Raw genomic sequence first — 27169 nt, 5'->3', positions numbered from 1 at the left:
GAACATCTCGGGATGGAGGAACCATTCCCCTGGATGTAAAGTCTGTCTGCTCAGAAAATCCGCTTCTCAGTTGTCCACACCCGGAATGTGGATCGCTGAGAGCGAACAATTGTGAGTCTCCACCCACTCCATAATCCGAGATACTTCCCTCATGGCCAGGAAGCTTCTCATCCCCCTGATGGTTTATGTAAGCCACAAGGTAATGTTGTCCGACTGGAATCTGATGAATCGGGACAACCCCAGAAGGGGCCAAGCCCTCAGAGTGTTGAATATCACTCAAAGTTCCAAAATATTTATCGGTAGCCTCAATTCTTCTCAAGTCCATCTGCCTTGTGCCCTTTTGACACCCCAAACCGCTCCCCATCCTGATAGACTTGCATCCGTGGTCACAATCTCCCAGAATGTTCTCAAATAGGATGTCCCCTGAGACAACTGGCCCGGTCAGGTCCACCAAGATAGGGACTCCCTCACCGGTCTGTTTAGAGATATCTGTTGGGACAGATCTGAATGATCGCCATTCCATTGTCTCAACATGCACAGCTGAAGAGGTCTGAGATGGAACCTGGCAAATGGAATGACATCTATGCTGGATACCATGAGCCTGATCACCTCCATACACCTGGCCACAGTTGTCTCTGAGGATGTCTAAAGAGCTAGACAGTTGGAAGCAAGCTTGCAGCGTCTCTGATCTGTCAAAAATATCTTCATGGCTGAAGAATCTATTATCATATCCAGGAATTCCACCCTGTTGCTGGGGACCAATGAACTCTTTCCTACGTTTATCTTCCACCCGTGGGCCCGAAGGAGAAGAGCTCTCGAGTGATCCTCCGCAAGACTGTAGGATGGAGCCTGGACCAGGATATCGTCCAGATAAGGTGCAAGTGCAATTCCTCTGGCTCTCGCTACTGCGAGAAGAGCTCTAAGAACCTTTGTGAAGACTCTTGGGACAGTCGCCAGACCAAACAGAAGGGCCACAAACTGGAAGTGCTGGTCCAGGAAGGCGAATCTTAGAAACCTGAAGTGATCCTTTTGGATTGGAACATGAAGGTAAGCGTCCTTCAGGTCTATAGTCATCATGAATTGCCCCTCTTGAACAAGGGGCAACATTTACCTGATCGTCTACATCTTGAAAGACGGAACTGACAAAAATTTGTTTAGGGCCTTTAGGTCCAGAATTGGACGGAACGTGCCCTTCTTTGGGACACGAAAAGGTTTGATTAATACCCCAGGCCTCTTTCTGCTGGAGGGACCGGGACGATTACTCCGAGAGATCCCTCACACACCCCAGGAAAGCGTCTCTCTTTTCTGGTCTTGAAGATATGTTTGACAGGAGGAATCTGCCTCTGGTCGGATAAGACTTGAAACCTATCCTGTAACCCTGAGATACAACCTTCGGAACCCAAGGGTCTAAAATGTCTCTTCTCCCGGCCTCTGCAAAAAGAGATAGTCTGCACCCTAAACGATCCGAAGACGGACCGGGGGCTGCCCCTTCATGCCGGCTTTGATTCAACGGGCTTCTTATTCTGCTTGGACTTGTTCCAAGAGTTAGCTGGCTTCCAAGATCCCTTGGATTGCTCCGACTTTGCGGCAGGCTGCTGGCGCTGAGACTTGTCCGCACGAAGGGGACAAAAAGTAGATCCCATAGATTTAGCCTTCTTATCCGGAGGCAAGAAGGCACCCTTGCCACTCGTGACCGTAGATATGATAGAATCCAGGCCCGTGCCAAACAAAACCTTCCCCTTGAATGGGAGGGAAAGCAAGCGAGACTTAGAAGCTATGTCCGCAGACCAAGACTTTAGCCACAGAGCCCTGCGGGCTAAAATAGAAAAACCTGACGTCTTAACATGCAGATTATTTGCCTGAATGCTAGAATCACAAATTAACGAATGCACCACTCTTAAGGCCATGATTCGTTCTAGAATTTCATCAAGTGGAGACTCCACCTCGACCATAGCTGATAGAGCATCACACCAGTATGTAGCTGCACCAGCCAACACAGCGACTGCCGCTGCCGGTTGAAAAATGAACACCGTGAGTTGGAACATCTTCCGCAGCATGGATTCCATCTTTTTATCCATGGGTTCCTTGAAAGAGGAGCTATCCTCTAGCGAAATAGTCGTTCTCTTAGCGAGCGTGGAGATAGCACCATTCACCTTAGGTACAGCTCCCCAAAGTTCAAGCTGTGCGTCCGGAACGGGGAAAAGCTTTTTAAAAGAAGAAGAGGGGGAAAATTGCGAACCAAGTTTCTACCCATTCATTCTTAATAATGTTAGCCATTTTGACTGGAACCAGGAAGGCCTGGGGCACTACCCTGTCCTCATAAACCCTATCCAGTTTAGGGATCAAAGCAAATGCTCCATCTTAAATATGAAACCTGGCTCCTCCCGGACGGAGGCCTAGATGTAGCCGATGCCGGAGTTGTCCACCTCAGTGGATAATCTGTCCGAGACATCCAGCGGAGTCGAAGACCCCTGAGATGAATAGCAGTGATGTACCTTCCTCTTAGTAGGGTGAGGCATCGCATTAATGGCCGCAGAAACTGCCGTCTGTAATTAATCAGCGAAGTCTGGAGGCCAAAGGACCCCTCCCGCAGGAGGATTAGTAAGGCCCTGGGGAACTGCTTGTGTAATCGGAGATGATTGCAGGGAACGCACCTCACGGGTCAGGGAGCCCTCAGAGGTGGACGGCTCAGTCATACTAAATACCTTATTCTTTTTGGAAATAGCAATACTGTCAAAGCATGTGGAACAGAGCTGCATAGGCGGTTCGACTGGAACCTCCTCACAATATACACAGTTAATGGGTTTGGATAAAGATTGAGTATCCTCTAACATACTAGAGTCCTCCATAGCTTGCGCCTTTATTACGGACTTGATAAAAAATAAATGCTACCTTTGTATCTCAATGTCCGGGGCACTCACCACCTGCTATGACCCGGACTACAAGAAACAGCTTTTGTCTTCTTAAAACACAGGTCGAGAAAGAGGAAGTAGCAGAGGCCACACCCGGTCACATGGAGTGCCATGCAGGACCGCCCCTGCACTCGAGAGAAGGACGCGCCAAAAAAAAACTGCCTCAATCTCTCACTAATGAACTGTGTTCCACACTGACGGAGCCACATCTCACACAAATGCAGTAAAAAAACACAATAAATAATATTATGTATAATATTATGTATAATAATATCCCTGCTGTTCAACAGCCCCCTTCCGAGGGTATTACGCTAGATTCTATAAAGATAAAAGGAGCCACACTGTGGCCCTGTCTTCTTGCGTTATAAAAAAAAAAAAAAATATATATATATATATATATATATATATATATATATATATATATATATATATATATATATATATGAAACAATCTTACCAGAATCAACGCCGTGGAACAGGAAAACGGCCCTTCAAGTGTGACAGGGTAGTAGCATCGCTCCTGACATGGATATGAGAGAAGAAAAGCAAGCAGCGAATCTCGTGAACGCTGATTGCTAATGGAGCTGTTAAACTGAGTCGGGATGGTTTCGCAGAAAAACTCTCCCTGCGTCTCCGGACTCTAACATTCACCATGCTCTCACTGAGAGGCTGACAGGACTACTTAAAACTCCAGTCCCATTCAGAAGAGTACTACCTTCCATAAGAGACGTCTCTGAATCTTCTGACACTTCTCTGCCAACCTCCTGTGATGAAAGGAATGAGGGAAGTGGGGGAGGTATTTAAGCCTTTGGCTGGGGTGTCTTTGCCTCCTCCTGGTGGCCAGGTTCTTAATTCCCACAAGTAATGAATGAAGCAGTGGACTCTCCTCCCATTAAGATGGAAATGCAATTATAGGTTTAACTGGTAGTCCAGCATGCATAAACATTACATTTGCTTTTATTTGACATACATAATGCTGGATTTGGTCATTACTACAGATAGATGCATTGTGACTTACTGAGTCCCAGCACATCAGAACCTCCTTTGCCGGAACCACCTGCTCTTAGTACACTGGTAATACGGTAAAGGTGTCTGAAGCCTGTCTTGCACTCAGAGGCAAAAAGGAACTGAATCTCATCATCTCTGGTTTGAGGGAAGAAGTGCAGGATGTCATGAATCTGCAGAGTCACATGATGGAGCAAAAGAAAAGATGAAAATTACAAAGTGAATCATTTGTAAAGTAAAAGCAAGATCTATTAGCAAAAAGGGAACTTTTATTATTGCCCTTTGCAAATTCACACAGCATCTACAAAGTCCCCCCATGTTATTTTATATACACACACACTATTTTGTGAAACAAAAGGTCCAAAAACACATTACAAATGAATTACAAAGTATAGTTACACTCATAATAACATAATAAAAATTATTCCAGAAAAACAGTGCACACAAATGTTATAAAGGTTCAAAGATATGAGATCTCAGGTGTTAGAAACAAAAAGACCAGCAAAGGGGTTTAACATATATATATATATATATATATATATATATATATATATATATATATATATATATATATATATATATATATATATATATATATATATATATATAAAGATGGCAATGTATGTGTATACATGTCTACATATGTGTACATATTTATATATGTCTACATATTTATTTGTGAGCATATATGTATTTACAGACATATATACATATATATATATATATATATATATATATATATACACACAAATAAACACATAAATAACATAAATAAATATGTACAAATATATAGACATATATAGAAGTGCATTGGATCCCTTTGCAGTTAAAGATATATGAATTACACATTTTTTTTCTTTCATGATTCAGATAGAGCATGCAATTTTAAGCAACTTTCTAATTTAATCCTAGTATCATTTTTTCTTTATTCCCTTGGTATCTTTAAGGGCAAAAATATAAAGCTTAGGAGCATTTTTTGTACAGCACCTGAATAGTGCTTGCTGATTGGTGGCTATTTATTTAATGCCTGCTCTATCTGAATCATGAAACAAAAACATTTTGGGTTTCATATTCCTTTAACCCTTTCACTGCCGGGACTTCAGACAAAAACTTGCCCAAAATACCAGAGCATTTTTAAAAAAAAAAAATGCAATCACTCCATTAACCCTTTGAGTGCAAAGCACTTTCCCACCTGGGTGCTAATATTTTCTATGTTTTTTCACTTTTGATACAGACCACCAATAATTACACTGTTGGAAAGGTTAGGCAATTACCTTTCCAACAGTGGGTCTTGGGGGTCTGTAGCTGCTTAGATGCATTAGATACAGGCTTCTAAGCAGCATGCCCCCTCCTCCTATACTTAACATTGTTAAGTAAAAATAAAGTTGCACGGTGACGTCATCACGTCATTGCGCGCGATGTCACCGCGCATCACGTGAAGCCCCGGCGATGCCTGTCACTCTACAGGCACGATCGCCGGGGTAGGAGCGGTTAGGAGCCCCCAGATCTCCCTCAAGGTGGGAGAGTGCTCTGAGCCGTCATTAGCACCAGAGTGAGAAACTCTGTGAAGGCTCAGAGCCATCATTAGCACTTTTTTACCTATCAAATCTATATATATTTTTAAAGTAGAGAACTCAGGGTATTGATCTAGGCCTATTTTGCTATATTTCATGCCACCATTTTATCGCCAAATGCTATCAAATAAAAAAAATTGGTACTTTTTTTTTCATAAACTTTGGGTTTCTCATAGAAATTATTTACATACTGCTTGTGCAATCATGAAACAAATATTTGTAAAAGTTTCCCTGTGATCCCCTTTGTTCAGAAATAGCAGACATATATGGCTTTGCCATTGCTTTTTAGTCATTAGAAGGCTGCTAATTGCAGCTGCGCAACACATTTTATTATTCCCGGCAGTGAAGTGGTTAATTAGGTAGCTTAAAAACAGAATTTATGTTTACCTGATAAATTACTTTCTCCAACGGTGTGTCCGGTCCACGGCGTCATCCTTACTTGTGGGATATTCTCTTCCCCAACAGGAAATGGCAAAGAGCCCAGCAAAGCTGGTCACATGATCCCTCCTAGGCTCCGCCTACCCCAGTCATTCGACCGACGTTAAGGAGGAATATTTGCATAGGAGAAACCATATGTTACCGTGGTGACTGTAGTTAAAGAAAATAAATTATCAGACCTGATTAAAAAAACCAGGGCGGGCCGTGGACCGGACACACCGTTGGAGAAAGTAATTTATCAGGTAAACATAAATTCTGTTTTCTCCAACATAGGTGTGTCCGGTCCACGGCGTCATCCTTACTTGTGGGAACCAATACCAAAGCTTTAGGACACGGATGAAGGGAGGGAGCAAATCAGGTCACCTAAATGGAAGGCACCACGGCTTGCAAAACCTTTCTCCCAAAAATAGCCTCAGAAGAAGCAAAAGTATCAAATTTGTAAAATTTAGAAAAAGTGTGCAGTGAAGACCAAGTCGCTGCCTTACATATCTGATCAACAGAAGCCTCGTTCTTGAAGGCCCATGTGGAAGCCACAGCCCTAGTGGAGTGAGCTGTGATTCTTTCAGGAGGCTGCCGTCCGGCAGTCTCATAAGCCAATCGGATAATGCTTTTAATCCAGAAGGAGAGAGAGGTAGAAGTTGCTTTTTGACCTCTCCGTTTACCAGAATAAACAACAAACAAAGACAAAGTTTGTCTGAAATCCTTAGTAGCTGCTAAGTAAACTTTGAGAGCACGAACTACATCCAAGTTGTGCAACAAACGTTCCTTCTTTGAAACTGGATTAGGACACAAAGAAGGCACAACTATCTCCTGGTTAATGTTTTTGTTAGAAACAACTTTTGGAAGAAAACCAGGTTTAGTACGCAAAACCACCTTATCTGCATGGAACACCAGATAAGGAGAAGAACACTGCAGAGCAGATAATTCTGAAACTCTTCTAGCAGAAGAAATTGCAACCAAAAACAAAACTTTCCAAGATAATAACTTAATATCAACGGAATGTAAGGGTTCAAACGGAACCCCCTGAAGAACTGAAAGAACTAGGTTGAGACTCCCAGGAGGAGTCAAAATTTTGTAAACAGGCTTGATTCTAACCAGAGCCTGAACAAAGGCTAGAACATCCGGCACAGCTGCCAGCTTTTTTGTGAAGTAACACAGACAAGGCAGAAATCTGTCCCATCAAGGAACTTGCAGATAATCCTTTTTTCAATCCTTCTCCAGAGAATAACCTTGGGAGACTATTTCTAGCGCCCAAGGATCCAGAACATCTCTTTCCCAAGCCTGAGCGAAGAGAGAGAGTCTGCCCCCCACCAGATCCGGTCCCGGATCGGGGGCCCGCATTTCATGCTGTCTTGGTAGCAGTGGCAGGTTTCCTGGCCTGCTTTCCTTTGCTCCAGCCTTGCATAGGTCTCCAGGCTGGATTGGCTTGAGAAGTATTACCTTCCTGCTTAGAGGACGTAGCCCTTGGGGCTGATCCGTTTCTGCGAAAGGGACGAAACTTAGGTTTATTTTTGGTCTTGAAAAGACCTATCCTGAGGAAGGGCGTGGCCCTTGCCCCCAGTGATATCAGAGATAATCTCTTTCAAGTCAGGGCCAAAGAGTGTTTTCCCCTTGAAAAGAATGTCAAGCAATTTGTTCTTGGAAGATGCATCCGCTGCCCAAGATTTTAACCAAGCGCTCTGCGCCACAATAGCAAACCCAGAATTTTTTCGCCGCTAACCTAGCCAATTGCAAGGTGGCGTCTAGGGTGAAAGAATTAGCCAATTTAAGAGCACGAATTCTGTCCATAATCTCCTCATAAGAAGAAGAATTACTAATAATCGCCTTTCCTAGCTCATCAAACTAGAAACACGCGGCTGCAGTGACAGGGACAATGCATGCAATTGGTTGTAGAAGGGAACCTTGCTGAACAAACATCTTTAGCAGACCTTCTAATTTTTTATCCATAGGATCTTGGAAAGCACAACTATCTTCTATGGGTATAGTGGCGCGCTTGTGTAGAGTAGAAACCGCCCCCTCGACCTTGGGGACTGTCTGCCATCAGTCCTTTCTGGGGTCGACTATAGGAAAACAATTTTATAAATATGGGGGGAGGTACTAAAGGTATACCGGGCCTGTCCCATTCTTTACTAACAATGTACGCCACCCGCTTGGATATAGGAAAAGCTTCGGGGGGCCCCGGGGCCACTAAGAACTTTTCCATTTTACATAGTGGTTCTGGAATGACCAGATAATCACAATCATCCAAATTGGATAACACCTCCTTAAGCAGAGCGCGGAGATGTTCCAACTTAAATTTAAAAGTAATCACATCAGGTTCGGCTTGTTGAGAAATGTTTCCTGAATCTGAAATTTCTCCCTCAGACAAAACCTCCCTGGCCCCCTCAGATTGGTGTAGGGGCCCTTCAGAAACCATATCATCAGCGTTCTCATGCTCTACAGAATTTTCTAAAACAGAGCAGTCGCGCTTTCGCTGATAAGTGGGCATATTGGCTAAAATGTTTTTGATAGAATTATCCATTACAGCCGTTAAATGTTGCATAGTAAGGAGTATTGGCGCACTAGATGTACTAGGGGCCTCCTGTATGGGCAAGACTGGTGTAGACGAAGGAGGGGATGATGCAGTACCATGCTTACCCCCCTCACTTGAGGAATCATCTTGGGCATCATTTTTACTAAATTTTTTAATGACATAAAATACATATAGTTAAATGAGAAGGAACCTTGGTTTCCCCACAGTCAGAACACAATCTATCTGGTAGTTCAGACATGTTAAACAGGCATAAACTTGATAACAAAGCACAAAAAACGTTTTAAAATAAAACCGTTACTGTCACTTTAAATTTTAAACTAAACACACTTTATTATTGCAATTGCGAAAAAGTATGAAGGAATTGTTCAAAATTCACCAAAATTTCACCACATTGTCTTAAAGCCTTAAAAGTATTGCACACCAAATTTGGAAGCTTTAACCCTTAAAATAACGGAACCGGAGCCGTTTTTATATTTAACCCCTTTACAGTCCCTGGAATCTGCTTTGCTGAGACCCAACCAAGCCCAAAGGGGAATACGATACCAAATGATGCCTTCAGAAAGACTTTTCTATGTATCAGAGCTCCACACACATGCAGCTGCATGCCATGCTGTCCTCAAAAACAAGTGCGCCATACCGGCGCGAAAATGAGGCTCTGACTATGATTAGGGAAAGTCCCTAAAGAATAAGGTGTCTAAAACAGTGCCTGCCGATATAATCATATCAAAATACCCAGAATAAATGATTCCTCAAGGCTAAATAAGTGTTAATAATGAATCGATTTAGCCCAGAAAAAGTCTACAGTCTTAATAAGCCCTTGTGAAGCCCTTATTTACTATCTTAATAAACATGGCTTACCGGATCCCATAGGGAAAATGACAGCTTCCAGCATTACATCGTCTTGTTAGAATGTGTCATACCTCAAGCAGTAAGAGACTGCACACTGTTCCCCCAACTGAAGTTAATTGCTCTCAACAGTCCTGTGTGGAACAGCCATGGATTTTAGTTACGGTGCTAAAATCATTTTCCTCATACAAACAGAAATCTTCATCTCTTTTCTGTTTCTGAGTAAATAGTACATACCAGCACTATTTTAAAATAACAAACTCTTGATTGAATAATAAAAACTACAGTTAAACACTAAAAAACTCTAAGCCATCTCCGTGGAGATGTTGCCTGTACAACGGCAAAGAGAATGACTGGGGTAGGCGGAGCCTAGGAGGGATCATGTGACCAGCTTTGCTGGGCTCTTTGCCATTTCCTGTTGGGGAAGAGAATATCCCACAAGTAAGGATGACGCCGTGGACCGGACACACCTATGTTGGAGAAAGGTTAATGTTAGCTTTAGTGTAGAGATAAGCCTTCTACCCGACACTCTCCAACCCCTGATCCCTACCTGATCCCTTCCAAAGAGCTCTCTTCCCTCCCCCACTAGTAACCCCCATCTTAAGTACTGGCAGTCTGCCAGTATGAAAAAAATAAAGTTTTTTTTGTTTTTTTTTTAAATAAAATGTTTTAAGTGTATTTTTTTAAAAAAATTATCCAGTGTAGGATTCCCGCTTACCCCCCAACCAGCTCACTAAACTTCCCCCTCTGTTAGACGCCATCTTAGGTACTGGCAGCTGTCACCGTCTGTAACGATCAGGCATCTGCCCTCATATAGAGGCAGAGCACCGATAGCGCTCCGTCTCCATATGCGGCAGATGCCTGAAGCTTCAGGAGCTCCAGCTCTCGGCTGTAACTTAACAGCCGAAAGTGCTGGAGCTTCCTGAAGCAACAACGTATGTATACGTTGTATTGGGTTAAGGGGTTAAGTAGATGAAAACATGTTAAAGCATATTTATGCAATATTCATATTCAATAAAGGTTTTAACTATGTATTTACTGTAAGTTTTTCACATTCCAATGTAGTGCCCATAGCAGAATATGTTCTATGTATTTACAAATAGATATTCGTGTGTGTGTGTGTAGATATACATTGTACCAACAAAAAAAAACAGATATACGTAGAAATATGTATTTATGAATAAATAGAACATATTCTGTTATTTGAAGAACATTGGGATGGGAAATATTTATATGTTAACATTATTGTTACCAGAATAGAAAACAAACACAGTACGAGGAATTGCATACATTTATCCAGATGTCTGTTGTTTCTTCATAGATAATAAGTGGTGTTACAGAGTCAACTACAGAGTCAGCCACCCGTTGCCATTCTGAGGAGTCCTTGTAGGATGGGACAAACAGAGCAGGGGGAATAAGGACAATTTGCAGCCGTGTCTGGGGTCGATCAAGCAGAATGGCCCAGGCACTGTGAGGAGAAAAACCATTAACAGATGCCATAGAGGAAAATATCATTGTATTGCACATCATTTTGCCAGTAAAAATTTTATTACATAGATAATAACACAGCATTCCAAAAAGATACTAACTATTTCCCATCAGGTGTCCATCCAGCCCTCGCAATGTACTCCGTACCTCCAAAAAGTACCTCAAAGGGTTGTCTAAGTTCCTTGTCTACCACATGTAGCACCTAGAAAGATAGACGGACTGGTCTCAGGCAAAGGTTAAATGAACACTAAAGTTAAAAAGAAATTTTCATGATTCAGATAGAGCACACAATGTTAAACAACTTTCCAATTTACTTCCACTATATAAATGTACAGTCTTCTATATGCACCAGTTCCTACTAAGCACGTGCAAGCATTCACAGAATATATGTATGTGCCTTTTGTGACTGGCTGATGGCTGTCACATGATGCAGTCGGCGAGAAAAACATTTTATGTAAGAACTTACCTGATAAATTAATTTTGTTTATAGTGGCAAGAGTCCATGAGCTAGTGACGTATGGGATATAATACCCAAGATGTGGAAGTTCACGACTCACTAGAGGGAGGAATGAAATAAAAACAGCTATATCCACTGAGAAATTAAATCCAAAAAAATAATTAAGTTTACTTAAAAATTTCAAAAAACTCAAATCAATGGCACTAGAATCAAACTGAGACAGCTGCCTGAAGAACCTTTCTACCAAAGGCTGCTTCCGAAGAAGCAAACGCATAAAAAATGTTAATGTTAGTAAATGAATGCAAAGAAGACCAAGTTACTGCTTTGCAAATTTAATCAACTGAAGCTTTATTCTTGAAAACCCAAGATATGGCGACTGATCTAGTAGAATGAGCTGAAATACGCTGAAGCGGAGACTGCCACGCCTTCAAATAAGCCTTGTGAATCTAAATATTCAACCAAGATGCCAAAGAAATGGCAAAGGCTTTCTGACCTTTTCTGGAACCAGAAAAAATAACAAATAGACTAGAAGGCTTTCTGAAATCTTAAGTAGACTCAACATAATATTTAAAAGCTCTTACCACATCTAAAGAATGTAAAGACCTTTCAAGAGAAATCTTAGGATTAGGACACAAGGAATAATAATTTCCCTATTAATGTTGTTAGAATTCACAACTTTAGGCAAAAATTTAAACGAAGTCTGCTAAACAGCTTATCTTGATGGAAAATCAGATAAGGAGACTCACAATAGAGAGCAGACAATTCAGAAAACTCTTCTAGCAGAAGAGATAGCCAAAAGAAATATCACTTTCTAAGTGTCATGCCATGCCGCACCGCTCTAGCCGTTGCTAGGAGCGCAGCGTCTCCTTCCCTGCTCGTTGCCAGGGGTTGTGTTGGATCCGGATGCGTGCAGCGCTGACGTCATTGCTGCACGCTCCCCTCTTCCTGATGCCGTTCCAGATGCCTGTCGTGAATCCTGCGCCTAAGTAAGTGTCTGCACAACGGATCTATCACTGCCCAAGTATAGGTGTTACCTTGTGTGCTGCTGGGTGTGATAGATCGCTGTTTTAATTTAAAAACTACTCGTGTTTGATCCCTGCCTGACTTTACTGTTGCCAAATCCTGCCTGGCTGACCATTCTAGTGGTGTGCCCTTGGACTGCTTTTCTGTTGCCAAACCCTAACTGACCATTCTAGTGGTTTGTACTTGGACTGCTCTGCCATTGCCGCTGGGGACTGTCCAGTCTGTGGTGAGTGCCGCCTTCCTCTGGCCGAGTTTGGTCTGATAGAGGAATATCCCACGAGCATTACACTAAGTAGATAAAAATCCAAAGAATGCATAGGCTCAAAAGAAAGCACCAGCAAAATCTTTAAAACCAAATTTAAACTCCAAGGAGGAGAAATTGATTAAGTAACAGGCTAGATATGAATCAAAGCCTAAACAAAACAGTGAATATCAGGAAGCTTAGCAATCTTTCTATGAAATAAGACAGAAAGAGCAGAGATTTGTCCTTTCAAAGAATTTGCAGACAAACCTTTTTCCAAACCATCCTGAAGAAACTTTAAAATCCTAGCAATTCTAAATGAATGCCAAGAAAATTAATTTGTGGAACACCAAGAAATATAGGTTTTCCAAACCCTATGATAAATCATACTTGAAACAGACTTACGTGCCTGTATCGTAGTGTTAATTACTGAGTCAAAGAAACGTCTATGACAAAGAACTAAGTGTTCAATTTCTATGCCTTCAAAATTAGAGATTTAAGATCCTAATGGAAAACTGTGCCTTAAGACAGAAGGTCTGGCTTTAAAGGAAGTGGCCAAGGCTGGCAACTGGACATACGGACAAGGTCCGCATACCAAAACCTGTGAGGTCATGCAGGTGCTATCAGAAACACATAAGATTGTTCCATTATGATCTTGGAGATCATCTTTGGAAGGACCAGAGGTGGAAAAACGTAAGCAGGTTGGTAAAACTAAGGAACTGCTAAAGCATCCACTCTCTCCGTCTGAGGATCATTGGACCTGGAAAGCTTCTCGTTTAGACGAGAGGCCATCAGATCTATTTCTGGAAGACCCCACATCTGTAAAAAATGAAAAAACACATCTGGATGGAGAGACCACTCCCCCGGATGTAAAGTCTGACGGCTGAGATAATCCGTTTCCCAATTGTCTACACCTGGGATAAAAAAACGCATAAATTTGACAAGAGTTGGATTCCGCCCAAGAAAGTATCCGAGATACTTCTTTCATTACTGAAGGACTGCGAGTCCCTCCTTGATTATTGACATATGCCACTGTTGTGATATTGTCTACCTGAAAACGAATGTAAAGTTCTCTCTTCAATAAAGACCAAGCCTGAAGAGCTCTGAAAATAGCACAGTGTTGTAAAATATTGATTGGTAACCCCGCCTCTTGAGGATACCAAACCCCTTGTGCTATCAGAGTCCCCCAGAAAGCTCTCCAACCTGTAAGACTTGCATCTGTTGAGATCACAGTCCAGGAAGAACAAACAAAGGAGGCCTCTTGAACAAATAAGGTGATGGTTTAAACACCAAAACAGAGAGAGTTAAGTGTTTGAATTTATGTATATCAACTGTGATATCTGAGTATAATCCCTGCACCACAGGTGCAACATGCAAAGCTGTAGAGGTCTCTTATGAAAATGAGCAAAGGAGATTGCGTCAGAAGCTGCAACCATGAGACCTAAAACTTCTATGCACATAGCTACTGAAGAGAATGATAGAGACTGAAGGTTTAGACAAGCTGAGACCAACTTCATTCATCTCTTGTCTGTAAGAGAAAAAAAACATGGACACTAAATCTATCTGGAAACCTAAAAAGGTAACCACCTATGTCTAAAGAATAAAGAAACTCTTTGGTAAATTGATTGTCCAACCATGTCTAGAAGAAACAACATTTAGTTGTTTCGTGTGAGATTCTGCTAAATGAAAAACATTGAGCTAGTACCAAGATATCGTCCAATATACCACAATACCCTCTTAAAAGCTGGAGACTCTTACAAAGCGATTAAAGTTTCCAGATCCAGGATTGGTCTGAAAAAACATCCTTCTCTGGGACAATGAATAGATTTGAATAGAAACCCAATCCCTGTTCCTGCTGAGGAACTGGTACAAACACCCCTGAAAATTGAAGATCTGAAACACACTTCAGAAAAGCCTAAGTCTTCACAGGTTTTGTTGAAACATGAGTAAAAAAGAATCTTCCCAAGGAAGGCCATATTCTAAAAAAACCTTCTCAATACCCGTGAAAAACAATAATTCTATGGATTTTGGACTGAATCTGTCCAAATGTCTTGAAATAACTTAATCAGCCCCTCACCAGAAGATCTGGATTGAGGGCCACACCTTCATGCAGACTTAGGAGCCGGATTTGGTTCCTTATAAGGCTTTGATTTATTCCAATTCGGAAAGCCAGAGGCCTAAGGGAAATGAGAGAGGTTTTCAGTTCTCTATACAGACAAAAGGAACAAAAAACAACTGAGAGCTTTAAATTTACCCTTAAATTTCTTGTCTAGGGCCAAAAAATCTCCATTACCCCCCAGTAATAGAGGAACCAAACACTATGTCATTATTTCAAGATTTAAGCCATAAAGCTATTCAAGTAGGAATAGCTAAAAATAAAGATTTGACATTAAACTTAAATTACATCAAATATAGCAACATAAATAAAAAGATTGTATGTTGAAATAAAAGAACAATGTTTTATAATTCTGTCAGGGTATCTGTGAAGTAACCTTAAATAAAGTACAGATGTATCATAGAATATAATATTTCATTTAGCTAATATCTACTATGAATTGATTTAGCTGCATTGCGAACAAACACTGGAATGGGTGAAGTCAACCCCTCCCTGTTGCTCTCAACTACAGACTTGTAGAACAAAAGAAAAAGACAGGACTTCTAAAAAAAACAAAAAAACATTGGTCCCAAATTATAAGAGATAATGTCACATCTAAAGAGCCTTTGATCACGGTCTCAGAGAGATAACTTCTAATGAATTATTTTTGGATAGCCTTCCCAGAAATCTCTAAATTAATTTAGCTAAAGAAATTAATTACTTAGATCACAGGAACCCCTGTAAGGAACAGGCGGTCCGTCTGAAAAAATAGTGGAATGTACAAACATACTCAGAGGAAATAGTCCTTAGCATATAGGTGATAAATTGTCCCATTCTAAGCCCCCAATATACATCTCCCAGACGAGCTGGCATTTCAAGTCTCTGTATGACATGGGAAACTAGATCTCATTTAAAGAAACTGTGCCTAATTTCCATGTAGTTTAAGATACTCAAATGAATATATATATATATATATATATATATATATATATATATATATATATATATATATATATATATATATATATATATATATATATATATATATTCAGACAACATATTAAATATGAACACATGAATCTGGGAGATTGTCTATGCCTAAGAAGGGTAATATGGGAAGTTGAAAACCTAAGAATCAAGATTTCAACATGTCTTAACCTATATATTTTTGAAAACATAGAAGTCTTAAGGATTCAAAGTTTGGACAAATCATATATATAGTTTTCAAACATTAAATATGTGCCTCAGACTATTAAATAATAGGTAAATAAATAAATGAATGAATAAATGGATATGAAATTGTCTGTTTGTATAATATTAAATGTGAATATCTGCTAAATGAAAAATATAAATAACATCATATGTTTTTATACACTCAGCAAGAGATATACAGATATGCAATATTTATATTGATATGGGAAAGTAGCCCAATATAAATATAATTATGTGAAATAACACCCGATTGCTGATCTCAAGGTATGTATGTGATATTAAGATGATAACTGAGATATTAATTAGATCCATGCTAAAAGTATTAAAACCCTTTTAAATACCCATATATTTTAAATGTATAAGAATTACTTTGTATTGTGGGAAGTGTATCATGTTTAATATTTATGAAATGCCCAGATTAAATAATATTAAGTGATCCTATACAAATTGGACATAATTGTTTGCTGAGGCAAGGAATAGTGAATACACTAAATATATATTGTAAAAATATATATGAATCTATATTAAACTGTATAGCAGTGTTGAAAATGAAACTGTCTTATCTGATGCCCCCTCGTGGATTAAAACTGGTATTACAGCCAAACGAGTTGACTGTTTAAAACATATGCAAATCCAAATAAGCCAATCAGGGAGGCGTCTCCCAAATAACCAGAGAAAAGCATCGGAAGGACCTATCAGACAAGTTTCAGTAAGCGCGCATCCCAATTTCACAAATGATTAGAATAAAAAGGAGTGGGGTATATTACATGAGATATAGCCTCATGCAAGAGAATAGAATAGGGCTTGGCTGCTGAATTTTGACTGACAAACTGTTGCCTTGGAATCCAGTCTCTATACAGCAAATCTGGGCCTAACTTTCAGCCATTTTGCAAAAATACCTGTTTCTTCATATGAGGTGAAATTGGACTTATCAGAGAAAGCTGAGGTAATGATTTGGTTATATTGTAACGTATGGCAGTGACTATAATTTAATATTTTAAAGCAAATACATTCATTATTGCTACAGTAATTAAAGTTAGTAATTTAAAAAGAGCACAATTTGAATTTTAAGATCATGTTCATAGTCATGTGTAGTTTAACTAGTCATATTTTAGTGCTAAGTAATTTATATTTGCAACTATATATTTTAGAATTTGCCTTAATTATAGTTAAATAAGAGGTTCAGATAAATTGGCATATCAGCTGGATGTTAAAGTATTTTGTTATATTGTCTAACTAAGCATTGTTAAGTTAACGGTCCATACTCTGGTATTTTATTGGGGTATTTTAATGCGATTCATTGTGAATAAGGTAAATTGTAAAGGTATATTTTATGATCTTTGTAAAGAATATTATAACAGCATAAGTGTGCATCATTTGATTCAGAATCTGGTTTCTATAAATATAATTCAATGTGTTTATAAATTTTAACTATTCTACAGAATTTAGGAATAAATATTGATTTTAATTGTTTTGTATATGCATTTTAATTTGAGGTTATTTTAAAGAATAATTATTAAATAAATTGTATTGTAACCCTGCTATATACTGACACTTCAGTATCTGATAACTGCTGCGCTAAACTGTCCAACTAGAAAGTTGAAGCAGCAGCAACCTCAGTTATAGAAATAGCCGGTCTAAGTATATAACCAGTATTAAAATATGCTCTTTTAAGGAAAGATACAGGCTTCCTTAAAGGATCCTGAAAATAAGTAATATCTTCCATTGAAATAATAGTACATCCTCTAAACTAGCCAAAAGTAAAAACCCAAAATAAGGAAAAAAAGGTACCAGGTTAAGACCATTCTGTAGCAATCATATTACCGATAGCATATGGAATAGGAAAAAAACTTCAGGAGCAAACTCAGAAGTCTTAAACACAGAATATAAACGACAATTAGCTTAGCTATTAGGAGGACTAGACTCCTTAATACCTAAAGTAAACAATACTTCCTTAATAGAGAACAAATATGTTAAATTGTAAAATAAAAAAGAAGAATTGTCAATTTCTGTCTCTGATGCAAGATCCTCTGAGTTAGAGGAACCCTCATCAGTAGAGAATACTTTAGTATACTTTCGGTCAGTACAATATGTTTTAAGTTTGGAAAGACCTTTTACGTTTATTTGAAGAAAAAATAGCAGTCATAGTCTTCTTATGGCTGCAGCAATAACATTGTTCATATCAGCAGGAATATCAGGTACATTAAACTGAGAAAGAATAACAGTATATGTATTTGTACTCATAGAAACATTATCAACATGTAATAAACAAATGCCACACAATTGAGCTGAAGAAATAAAATCAGCTTATATACAATAACACACTTAGCTTTGGTAGAATTGTGTTCAGGCAGATTAGTTCCTATAGTAACATCAGAGGCAGGATCTGTTTGAGACATCTTGCAAAATGTAACAACAAAAAATAACATTAAAACAAACTATCCAATTTCCTCAAAATAACAGTTTCAGGAATGGGAAAAAAATTCTATACAAAAGGAAAAATCAAAAGCAAACATCACCCGCTAACAAATGAGAGCAGTGAGCAAAAGAGGGAGAGACTTAGTATAACACATTTTGGCGCAAATGCAGAGGAAAAAACTTTTGGTGTCAAAGCTATCAAATGAAATAACGCAACTCGCGTCATAAAAGGTGCGACTTTGCACCAAAAATAAATAGACGCCAGAAATGATGCGACTCGTGTCACGACAGGCGCGATTTTGCAGCAAAAATTTTCGTGGCAAAAATGACGCAATAAAGAGTAATATTTTGCACCATCACGAGCCTATCAGCCCACAAAAATTTAGAAAAAAACAGACTCCAAGTTACAACTAACTGGAACCCCAGGTAAGAAAAAAATACCTAAAATCTCCCATAAACATAATTTCCCTGCTGAAACTTTTAGACTGCAAAGGGAAATACACAGACCGGACTCATGGCAAATATATGCAGTATACATTACAAACATTAAAATATAAAGTGCCAAACATAGCCGAGAGTGTTTTAAAAAATTATATATACTTACCAGAAGACACCCATCCACATATAGCAGACAGCCAAACTAGTACTGAAAAATATCAGCAGAGGTAATGGTAGAGTATAATGTTGATCTGTAAAGGGAGGCAGCAGATGAATCCCAGAGACCGATTTACAGAGAGTCTTAGAATAGATTTCTCATAGGCGAAAACATGGTGTCATCAGGCAATACTCCCTTCACATCCCTCAGACAAACACTGTACTTAGAGAGGAATTGGGCTTCAAAATGCTTAGAAGCGCCTTTCAGAGAAGAAAATCAAGCACATCTTGCTTCACCCTCTCCACAAGGAGGCAAAGTTTGTAAAACTGAGGTGTGAGTGAGGTGGCATTTGAGGTTTGGGAAACTTTGCCCCCTCCTGGTAGGAATGTATAGCCCATACGTCACAAGCTCATGGACTCTTGCCACTTACATGAAAGAAATGGAACTTTGTAGTTCGTAAGAAAAACAATCTACTATCCATTTAAAATTCACAATAAGTGCTTTTGTATTGTCTTATTATGCATTTACTGATTATGCTATTCTATTGTGTTTAATGCTCCTTTAACTAACCTAACATTAATGGCACACAAATCAAGAACAAAACCAGCCTTCTAAATAGCCATACAGCCCGCTACTCACTACAGTTAACTTGTTTCAATGAGATCATAATTAAAACTATACATTTTCTTTAGTACAAGCAAATACACATGCAAGCTAGCAGGGATCAAAAGAAAAGATAAGTGCTGCAAGCCAAAGAAACCTGGAATTCAGAGAGAGCATGCGATTTTAAACAACTTCCCAAAATGACTTCCATTAACAAAATGTGCACATTCTTTTAATATTTACACTTTTTGAGTCACCAGCTTCTAATGAGCATGTGCAAGAATTCATAGACTATATGTATATGCATTTGCGATTAGCTGATGGTTGTCACATGATACAGGAGGAGTGGAAATAGATAACTTTGAAACTTGTCAGAAAAAAAATAATCTATTACTCATTTGAAGTTTAGACTAAGCACTATTGCATTGTCTTTTTACCAGTATGCAAATCTACAGCATTCAAACAGACACGGTTATAGAATAAAATAAATTAATTTTAAAACTTCACTACTTGAATTTTTTTAGCTTGATCAACTTTGTGCATTTGCATTATCCAGCATAATTTTAGTGCAGTCTTTCATAGAAAACTATTACCTGAGGGAAATTACGCATCCTGATATCCGATATGAGCACATCATAATATCTAATATTAACCAACCACTTATAATAGCAGAGCAAAAATACAAGCAGCATTAAAGCGTAATATATAGCACACAATTTTTCCACTCCACTTGTAATCTAAGCATTAGACTTTTACAATACATTATATTATATTAATGGAAAATTGGATACAGTAGAACTGCATAATCAACAACTGAACGATAAAAAAGACAATGCAATAGATTTTTTTTCTGACAAATTTCAGTTAGCTCATTATCCTTCCCCTTGCATCATGTGACAGCCATCATCCAATCACAAATGTATATACGTATATACTGTGAATTCTTGCACATGACCGGGAGGAGCTAGTGAATTGGAAAATTGCACTCTCTATCTGAATCATGAAAGTTTAATATTGACTTTAGTGTTCCCTTAAAGGGACACTGAACCCAAATGTTTTTCTTTCATGATTCAGATAGAGTATGCATTTTTAAGCAACCTTCTAATTTACTCCTATAATCAACTTTTCTTCATTTTATTGTTATCTTTATTTGAAAAGCAACAACGTAAGTTTAGAAGCCGGCCTATTTTTGGTTCACAACCTGGGTTGTTCTTGCCGATTGGTGGCTATACGCCAGCCACCATTAAACAAGTGCTGTCCGGGGTACTAAACCAAAAATTGTCTGTCTCCTTAGCTTAGATGCCTCCTTTTTAAATAAAGATAGCAAGAGAATGAAGAAAAATTCATAATAGGCGTAAATTAGAAAGTTGCTTAAAATTTTATGCTCTATCTGAATCATGAAAGAAAAAATTTGTGTTTAGTATCCCTTTAAGATTACATCAGATTCTAAAAAATAAAATTTATTCTTACCTGATAAATGTATTTATTTCTTGACACGGTGAGTCCACGGATCATCATTAATTACTGTTGGGAATATCACTCCTGGCCAGCAGGAGGAGGCAAAGAGCACCACAGCAGAGCTGTTAAGTATCACTTCCCTTCCCACAACCCCCAGTCATTCGACCGAAGGAAAAGGAGAGAAAGGAAATAACAAAAGGTGCAGAGGTGCATGAGGTTTATATAACAAAACCTATCTAAAAAATAGGGAGGGCCGTGGACTCACCGTGTCAAGAAAGAAAGAAATTTATCAGGTAAGCATAAGTTTTGTTTTCTTTCTAATGACACGGTGAGTCCACGGATCATTATTAATTACTGTTGGGAATCAATACCCAAGCTAGAGGACACAGATGATACGGGAGGGATAAGACAGGTAACCTAAACAGAAGGTACCACTGCTGGAAGACCTTTTTACTCAAAAAAACCTTGGCCGAGGCAAAAAAACATCCAATTTATAGATTTTAGAAAAGTAAGCAAAGAAAGGCCAAGTCGCCGCTTACAGATCCACGTCACAGAGGCCTCATTCTAGAAGGCCTAAGACGAAAATACCGCCCTAGTAGAGGGAGCTGTAATTCTCTCAGGAGGCTGCTGTCTAGCAGGCTCATAGGCCTTACAATAACACTTCTCAACCAGATAAAAGGAGATCTGACAGAAGCTTTCTGGCCTTTATGTCTATCCAGAAAAACAACAACGATACAGAAAACTGACAAAAGTCCGTCGTATCCTGTAGATAAAATCTAAGAGCCCGCCCAACATCAAAGTTGGGCAACAGACGTTCTTTATGAGAAGGATTAGGACAGAGAGCAGGAACCACAATTTCCTGATGAAAAACTCTGTCCGAAACAACCCTAGGAAGAAAACCAAACTTGGTACGGAGAACTGCCTTTGCTGCCTGAAATACTAGATAAGTAAAAGCAAAGCTGAGAGTTGGGAAACCCTCTAAGCAAAAGAAACAAAATATTCCAAGATACCGACTAAATATCTATGGAATGTTTAGGCTCAAAAGGAGCCTGGATAAAACCTTCAAGAATAAGGCTAAGACTCAAAGGGAGCAAATGACTTAAACACAGACCTGACTCGGACCAGGACCTGATAAAAGAATTGAACATCCGGCACAACCGCCAGACGCTTGAGCATTATAAGGAAAGAGCCAAAAACTGACCCTTGCGTATACTAACAAAAATCCCTTTTTAAGGTCTACCTGGAGAAAAGGTAAGATCCTTGGGATCCTGCCATAACTATTGTGAATACAATAGTTATTGTGAATACAAAGCCCTCAACTGCACTGCTCCCCCCTACATCTCAGACCTTGTCTCCAGATACTCTCCCTCCCGTCCCCTTCGCTCTGCTCATGACCTCCTACTCTCCTCCTCTCTTGTCACCTCATCACACTCCCGTTTACAGGACTTCTCCAGACTGGCTCCCATCTTGTGGAACTCTCTGCCTCGCTCCACAAGACTCTCTTCTAGTTTTAAAAGCTTCAAGTGTTCCCTAAAGACTCTACTGTTCAGGGACGCATACAACCTACGCTGACCTTTCCTATTACCAGTTCCTCTCCTCCACTGCAATCCCCTGAACCCTCTTAGCATGTAAGCCTAAGAGTCCAGCTGTTTGCAGATCACCTTCTTAAGAGCTGAGTACAACAGTGCAACTCTTGGCAGGGCCCTCTACCCTATAATTGTTTTGTTGTACTCCCCCTTTGTTTATAGCACTGCGGAATCTGTTGGCACTCTACAAATAACCGATAATAATAATAATAAATTGTGAATCCTTCTAGGGATAAACTTACCAGCCTGAATCATGGACTTTAATTACTGATTCAAAAAAATCCACGTCTAGCTAAAAAACAAGCGTACAGACTCCAAGCAGTCAGCTTCAGAGAAACGATATTTGGATGAAGGATGGATGGTAAGTTATCCACCTGACCACTAGAGCTTATCGTACCAGATCCTGCGAGGCCACGCAGGAACTAGAAGAAAATCAATGTTCTCTCCTACTCTATCCGAACGACTCGCGGAGGGAGAACAAACAGAGAGGAAGATATGCCAACCTGAAGTTCCAAAGAACTGCCAGAACATCTAGAGAAAGGATTGATGATCTCTTGACCTCGAACCAAACTTGGGAACTAGGTGTTCTGACGTCAGAATCGATCTAGGTAACTCCCAATTGGTAGATAACCAGGAGAACACTTCTGGATGGAGTTCCCACTCCCCGGACTGGGAGGTCTTCTGCCTAGAGATTCGCTACCCAGATGTCCACTCCAGAAATATGGATGGCAGATAGACAGAAATTGAGAACACTGCCCACGTAAAAAATCTGAAACTCAGAGATCCTTCCTGGAGGTTAATGTAAGCCACAGAGGCTATGTTGTCTGACTGGAACCCGAGAACCTGGGTTTAAGACAACCGAGAACAAAACATAAAAGCAGAGAAGTCTCGCTCTCAACACTAAAAAATGAAGGGGAGAGCAGACATCTCCTCAACGAGTCCAAGACTCCTCCCCAGCCCAGCCGACTGGTGCCCGTTCCACTATCTGAGCATGCACAACTGCAGAGCTCTAATACGGTATCGAACAAGGGAATGATGTCCATGGAAACCACCATCAGACCAATCCCTCAATACACTGAGCCACTGATTGTCGAACAGTAGACTGAATAGAGAGGCCAGAGGAAGGATTTTAGCTTTCCTGATCTCGATCAAACAAATCTTCATTGATAGGGAATCAATTATAATCCCTAAGAAAACTACCCTTGTAGCTGGAACAAGCGAACTCCTTTCCAGCTCCACTTCCATTTGTGGAACTAGGAAGACAACAAAAAAATCCCTGAATGAGATCTTGCTTACAATCCCGAACCGATTGCAACCCAGAAAAATAAAACACTGGGAACTGTGGCAATCAAAAACTGAAACCACAAACTGTTGAACCACAATCTGTTGAACCACAAACTGAAAAAGTATGGCCAGAAAAGCAAAAACTCAGAATTCTGAGATAATAGAATGGGGACCTGAAGGTACACTTCCTTAAGGACTAAGGTCTTATAAGGTGACCTTCTAGCACCAAGGACGAAAGGAGCAAATAGTCTCCCTCTTGAAGGACGGTCAGACTTTTACGGTCTAAAGGAGGACGAAAAGAACCCTCCTTTTTACACGAACAGCATGGAAAAGAAACTAAACCCTGTTACTAAACTGGTACTAGAGCAAACACTCCCAGGGCAAAAGATCCTGACCACATTTCAAAATCTGGTCTACAGATATACTTGAGAGGTGAAACCTGCTCCTGGAATGAAGGAGTTGAGTTCCAAATTGTAACCCTGGAATACTTTATCTACAACTCTTTTTTAGGAAAGAATTGACAACGACAGGGTAGCCAAGGTCTATCCAGAAGCCAACCCCTCTTAAATAATACACAAAGGAGTTCAGGCTTGAATCTGAATAAAACTACTTCAGCACCAGATGAAGGAATTATACTGTCCGAATCGGAGCTTTACCTCTCAGATGCTACCGACTATTCTCATCGGACTATATAGAAGGAATATGTGTAGCAGCAAGCAGAGCAGAAACCTTACTATCTGATTCGATAAACTTCCTCTTGCGATTTCCCTTTAAGATAGGAAAACAGATAATGCTGCAGATATCTGAAAATACCTGGACAGACAACTCTGCAAGCAATTAACTCCCAGAAAAAAAATAATTTAAACAGCCTCTTCCTCAAAAGAGAGAAAAAAAGACTTTTAAATACCTTGGCGCTGCAGATTGCGGCTAAAACTAATATTGAGGAATTAAACTCTGTTAACCTCAATATTAGTTTTAGCCGCAATCTGCAGCGCCAAGGTATTTAAAAGTCTTTTTTTCTCTCTTTTGAGGAAGAGGCTGTTTAAATTATTTTTTTTCTGGTAGTTATCTGGAGATAAGGGTTTCTCCTGTTTTCCTTGGTTTACTAATTACCTTTCCCAGCGCAGGGTTACACTACTTACCTGTTCCTTCAAGCAATTAACTCCTCCTGGAGATTGAGAGGAACCGCAGGGCACTGCATGTGACGCAATACAAAGGCTTGGGACGTCAGGGGAGAAAGCTGTGACATAGTCTAAACAGCATCATCCAGGGAGAATATTTAAAAAATATTTAAAATTGATTTAAAATGACACTGTCACTTTAAGGATATAGTGAATACCTAAAAATCTAAATGTATATAAGAACAGACCTCTAGCCAAATAAAATTATTGATTGGATATATAGATCTTAGTACAAGTATGTGGGACCTCTGTATGTTACACAGTCAAGAGTAAACGGGACCACATTTCTTTACACAAAATTGTTGCCAAGGTAGTGGGAAGAAAAATTCCTTATTTGCGTCAAACGTTTGCTTATAGGAAAAAACAGATCATAAAACGATGCAAACATTATCTTGCAGAGACCGTTTCAAATTGGGATGATCTGCAGGACTATTCACACACACACACACTGAATTATCTCAGAGCTAGATTACTTCCCCCTGCATAGACAAACATCGAGGTAGGCAGACATCAGCTTTGTTTCGTTCTCAAGCCGGAGAACAGAACGAGAGAATACAGCATTCTAACACCTCTAAAATGGCACCGCTCCGAAATGGAGGAAAGAGGCGTGGCCAAAAGTCGGCACAGACAAAAACTAAAATCCGTCGACTAAATACCTCTATAAGAGGTATACCCAGGCAGTCGGTACTAATCACGGAGCCCCCAGGAAAAAGCACTGCATATACAGCAGAATATAAGACACTATGTATACCCATAGAAATGGTGCCAATTACGCTAAAAAAGGGAAGCAGGAGCCTTGATTCTTAACAGTCCCTCACAATGAGTAAGGAACCTTATAATATATAGAAATATATACAGCAATAAAAATAAATAGCCCAACTGGTAGTTAACTCCTAGTTGTGAAGAGAGTTAACCTTCTCCATCACATGCATAATGTGCCTGCCACTGCAAAAATTATCCAAAAGGATATGTCCCATATAAAAGCAGAGGGTCTTAACCCTTTCAGTGCCAGCCTTCTAGCCCCAAGAAGAACAAAATGGCACTTACCTGCATTCTAGCTGTCCGGCAGTCAGACGACTCACAAAGTTTGAGAGCATGCCGCTCCTCACAGAGACCTGTGTAAAAAGAAAGACAGAGTAAGCTTACTCAGGCTTTCTATACCAGGGCAGCAACATGTTAGGAAAACGCAGCAAAGCCCACTTTACAAGTTCCTAACTGCATTAAAGCCACCACAGCCCTGCTGAAGAGACTAACGTGGAGTTCAGCTAGACCCAAACTGTGATGGAAGGCCAGAGCAATCTTGCCCAGACTTAAAAAAAAAAAAAATCTTGATAGAAGAATCTTAATAAGGACACCTCATTACTTCACCTCTTTAGAGGAAAAGAGAATGACTAGGGGTTGTGGGAAGGGAATTGATGCTGTGGTGCTCTTTGCCTCCTCCTGCTGGCCAGGAGTGATATTCCCAACAGTAATTAATGATGATCCGTGGACTCAGTGTCATAAGAAAGAAGTAAGAATAATTAAATATATTTGTAATAATGAGATGTCAGCTTCTAATATCACTATTGTATTTCATTTAAATCATTCCATGCCTCTCATTGATCTAATTTTAGACATTGGGAAAGTGGTTATACAGCCTACAGGTGAAAACTGTTTACTGTTCTAAGCCATACAAGTAGTTTAGATGATTATTAAATTACATACTATACAGCAATTTCATGTTTAATAAACAATGGAAGATACATTTTTGGGTATAACAAGTAACATGCTAATTTACTGGTGTGTGTATTCGCAAAATTATTATTTAGCATTTACATATGTTTTCATTATTTCCACTGTTTCTTCAGTGCTTCCAAGTCTCGCCAAAAAACACACACATGAACAAGCAGCAGAAACCTAGATGGTCTATGACTAAGTTCACAGGAGGATGAAATTTGCTTGACTGATGTACAGTACAAATAAAAGGGACAATAATACAGATTGTAATTACTTTTTTCATATTTTTCTACTGTCTTGCAATAAAGCAACATACTAAGAGAGTGTGAAAGAAAATTGAACCATTAAGAACTTGTTTGCTGCAAATGTTTTCCAACCCACCAATTGGCTCACTTAGAAGAGTCAATCAGGACATGTTGGTGAAGTAGACAAAGCTAGCAATGATCATTTTGTTAGCAAAAGTTCCATTGTCTTGCAGTTTATCCGATAATCTCTGGTGACACC

At 39.5% G+C, this 27169-nt stretch overlaps 1 protein-coding gene across 2 annotated transcripts in view; it reads right to left on the bottom strand.

Annotated features, from left to right (window-relative positions):
- The window catches only part of DPP8 (dipeptidyl peptidase 8), a 352338-nt gene that overhangs the window by 217903 nt on the left and 107266 nt on the right, over positions 1-27169 (bottom strand). For both annotated transcript variants that reach the window (XM_053718538.1, XM_053718537.1), the window contains exons 10-12: positions 10898-10998; positions 10599-10776; positions 3931-4090 (exon numbers count right to left, since the gene is read on the bottom strand). In XM_053718538.1, the coding sequence (XP_053574513.1) occupies positions 3931-4090; positions 10599-10776; positions 10898-10998 (439 nt within the window). The remainder of the gene's footprint in view (positions 1-3930; positions 4091-10598; positions 10777-10897; positions 10999-27169) is intronic.

This window comes from Bombina bombina, chromosome 6, assembly GCF_027579735.1.
Source record: "Bombina bombina isolate aBomBom1 chromosome 6, aBomBom1.pri, whole genome shotgun sequence".
NCBI classification, from domain to species: Eukaryota; Metazoa; Chordata; class Amphibia; order Anura; family Bombinatoridae; genus Bombina; species Bombina bombina.
Note: the sequence above shows the minus strand (reverse complement) of the source record. Positions and strands in the feature narration are given on the sequence as shown.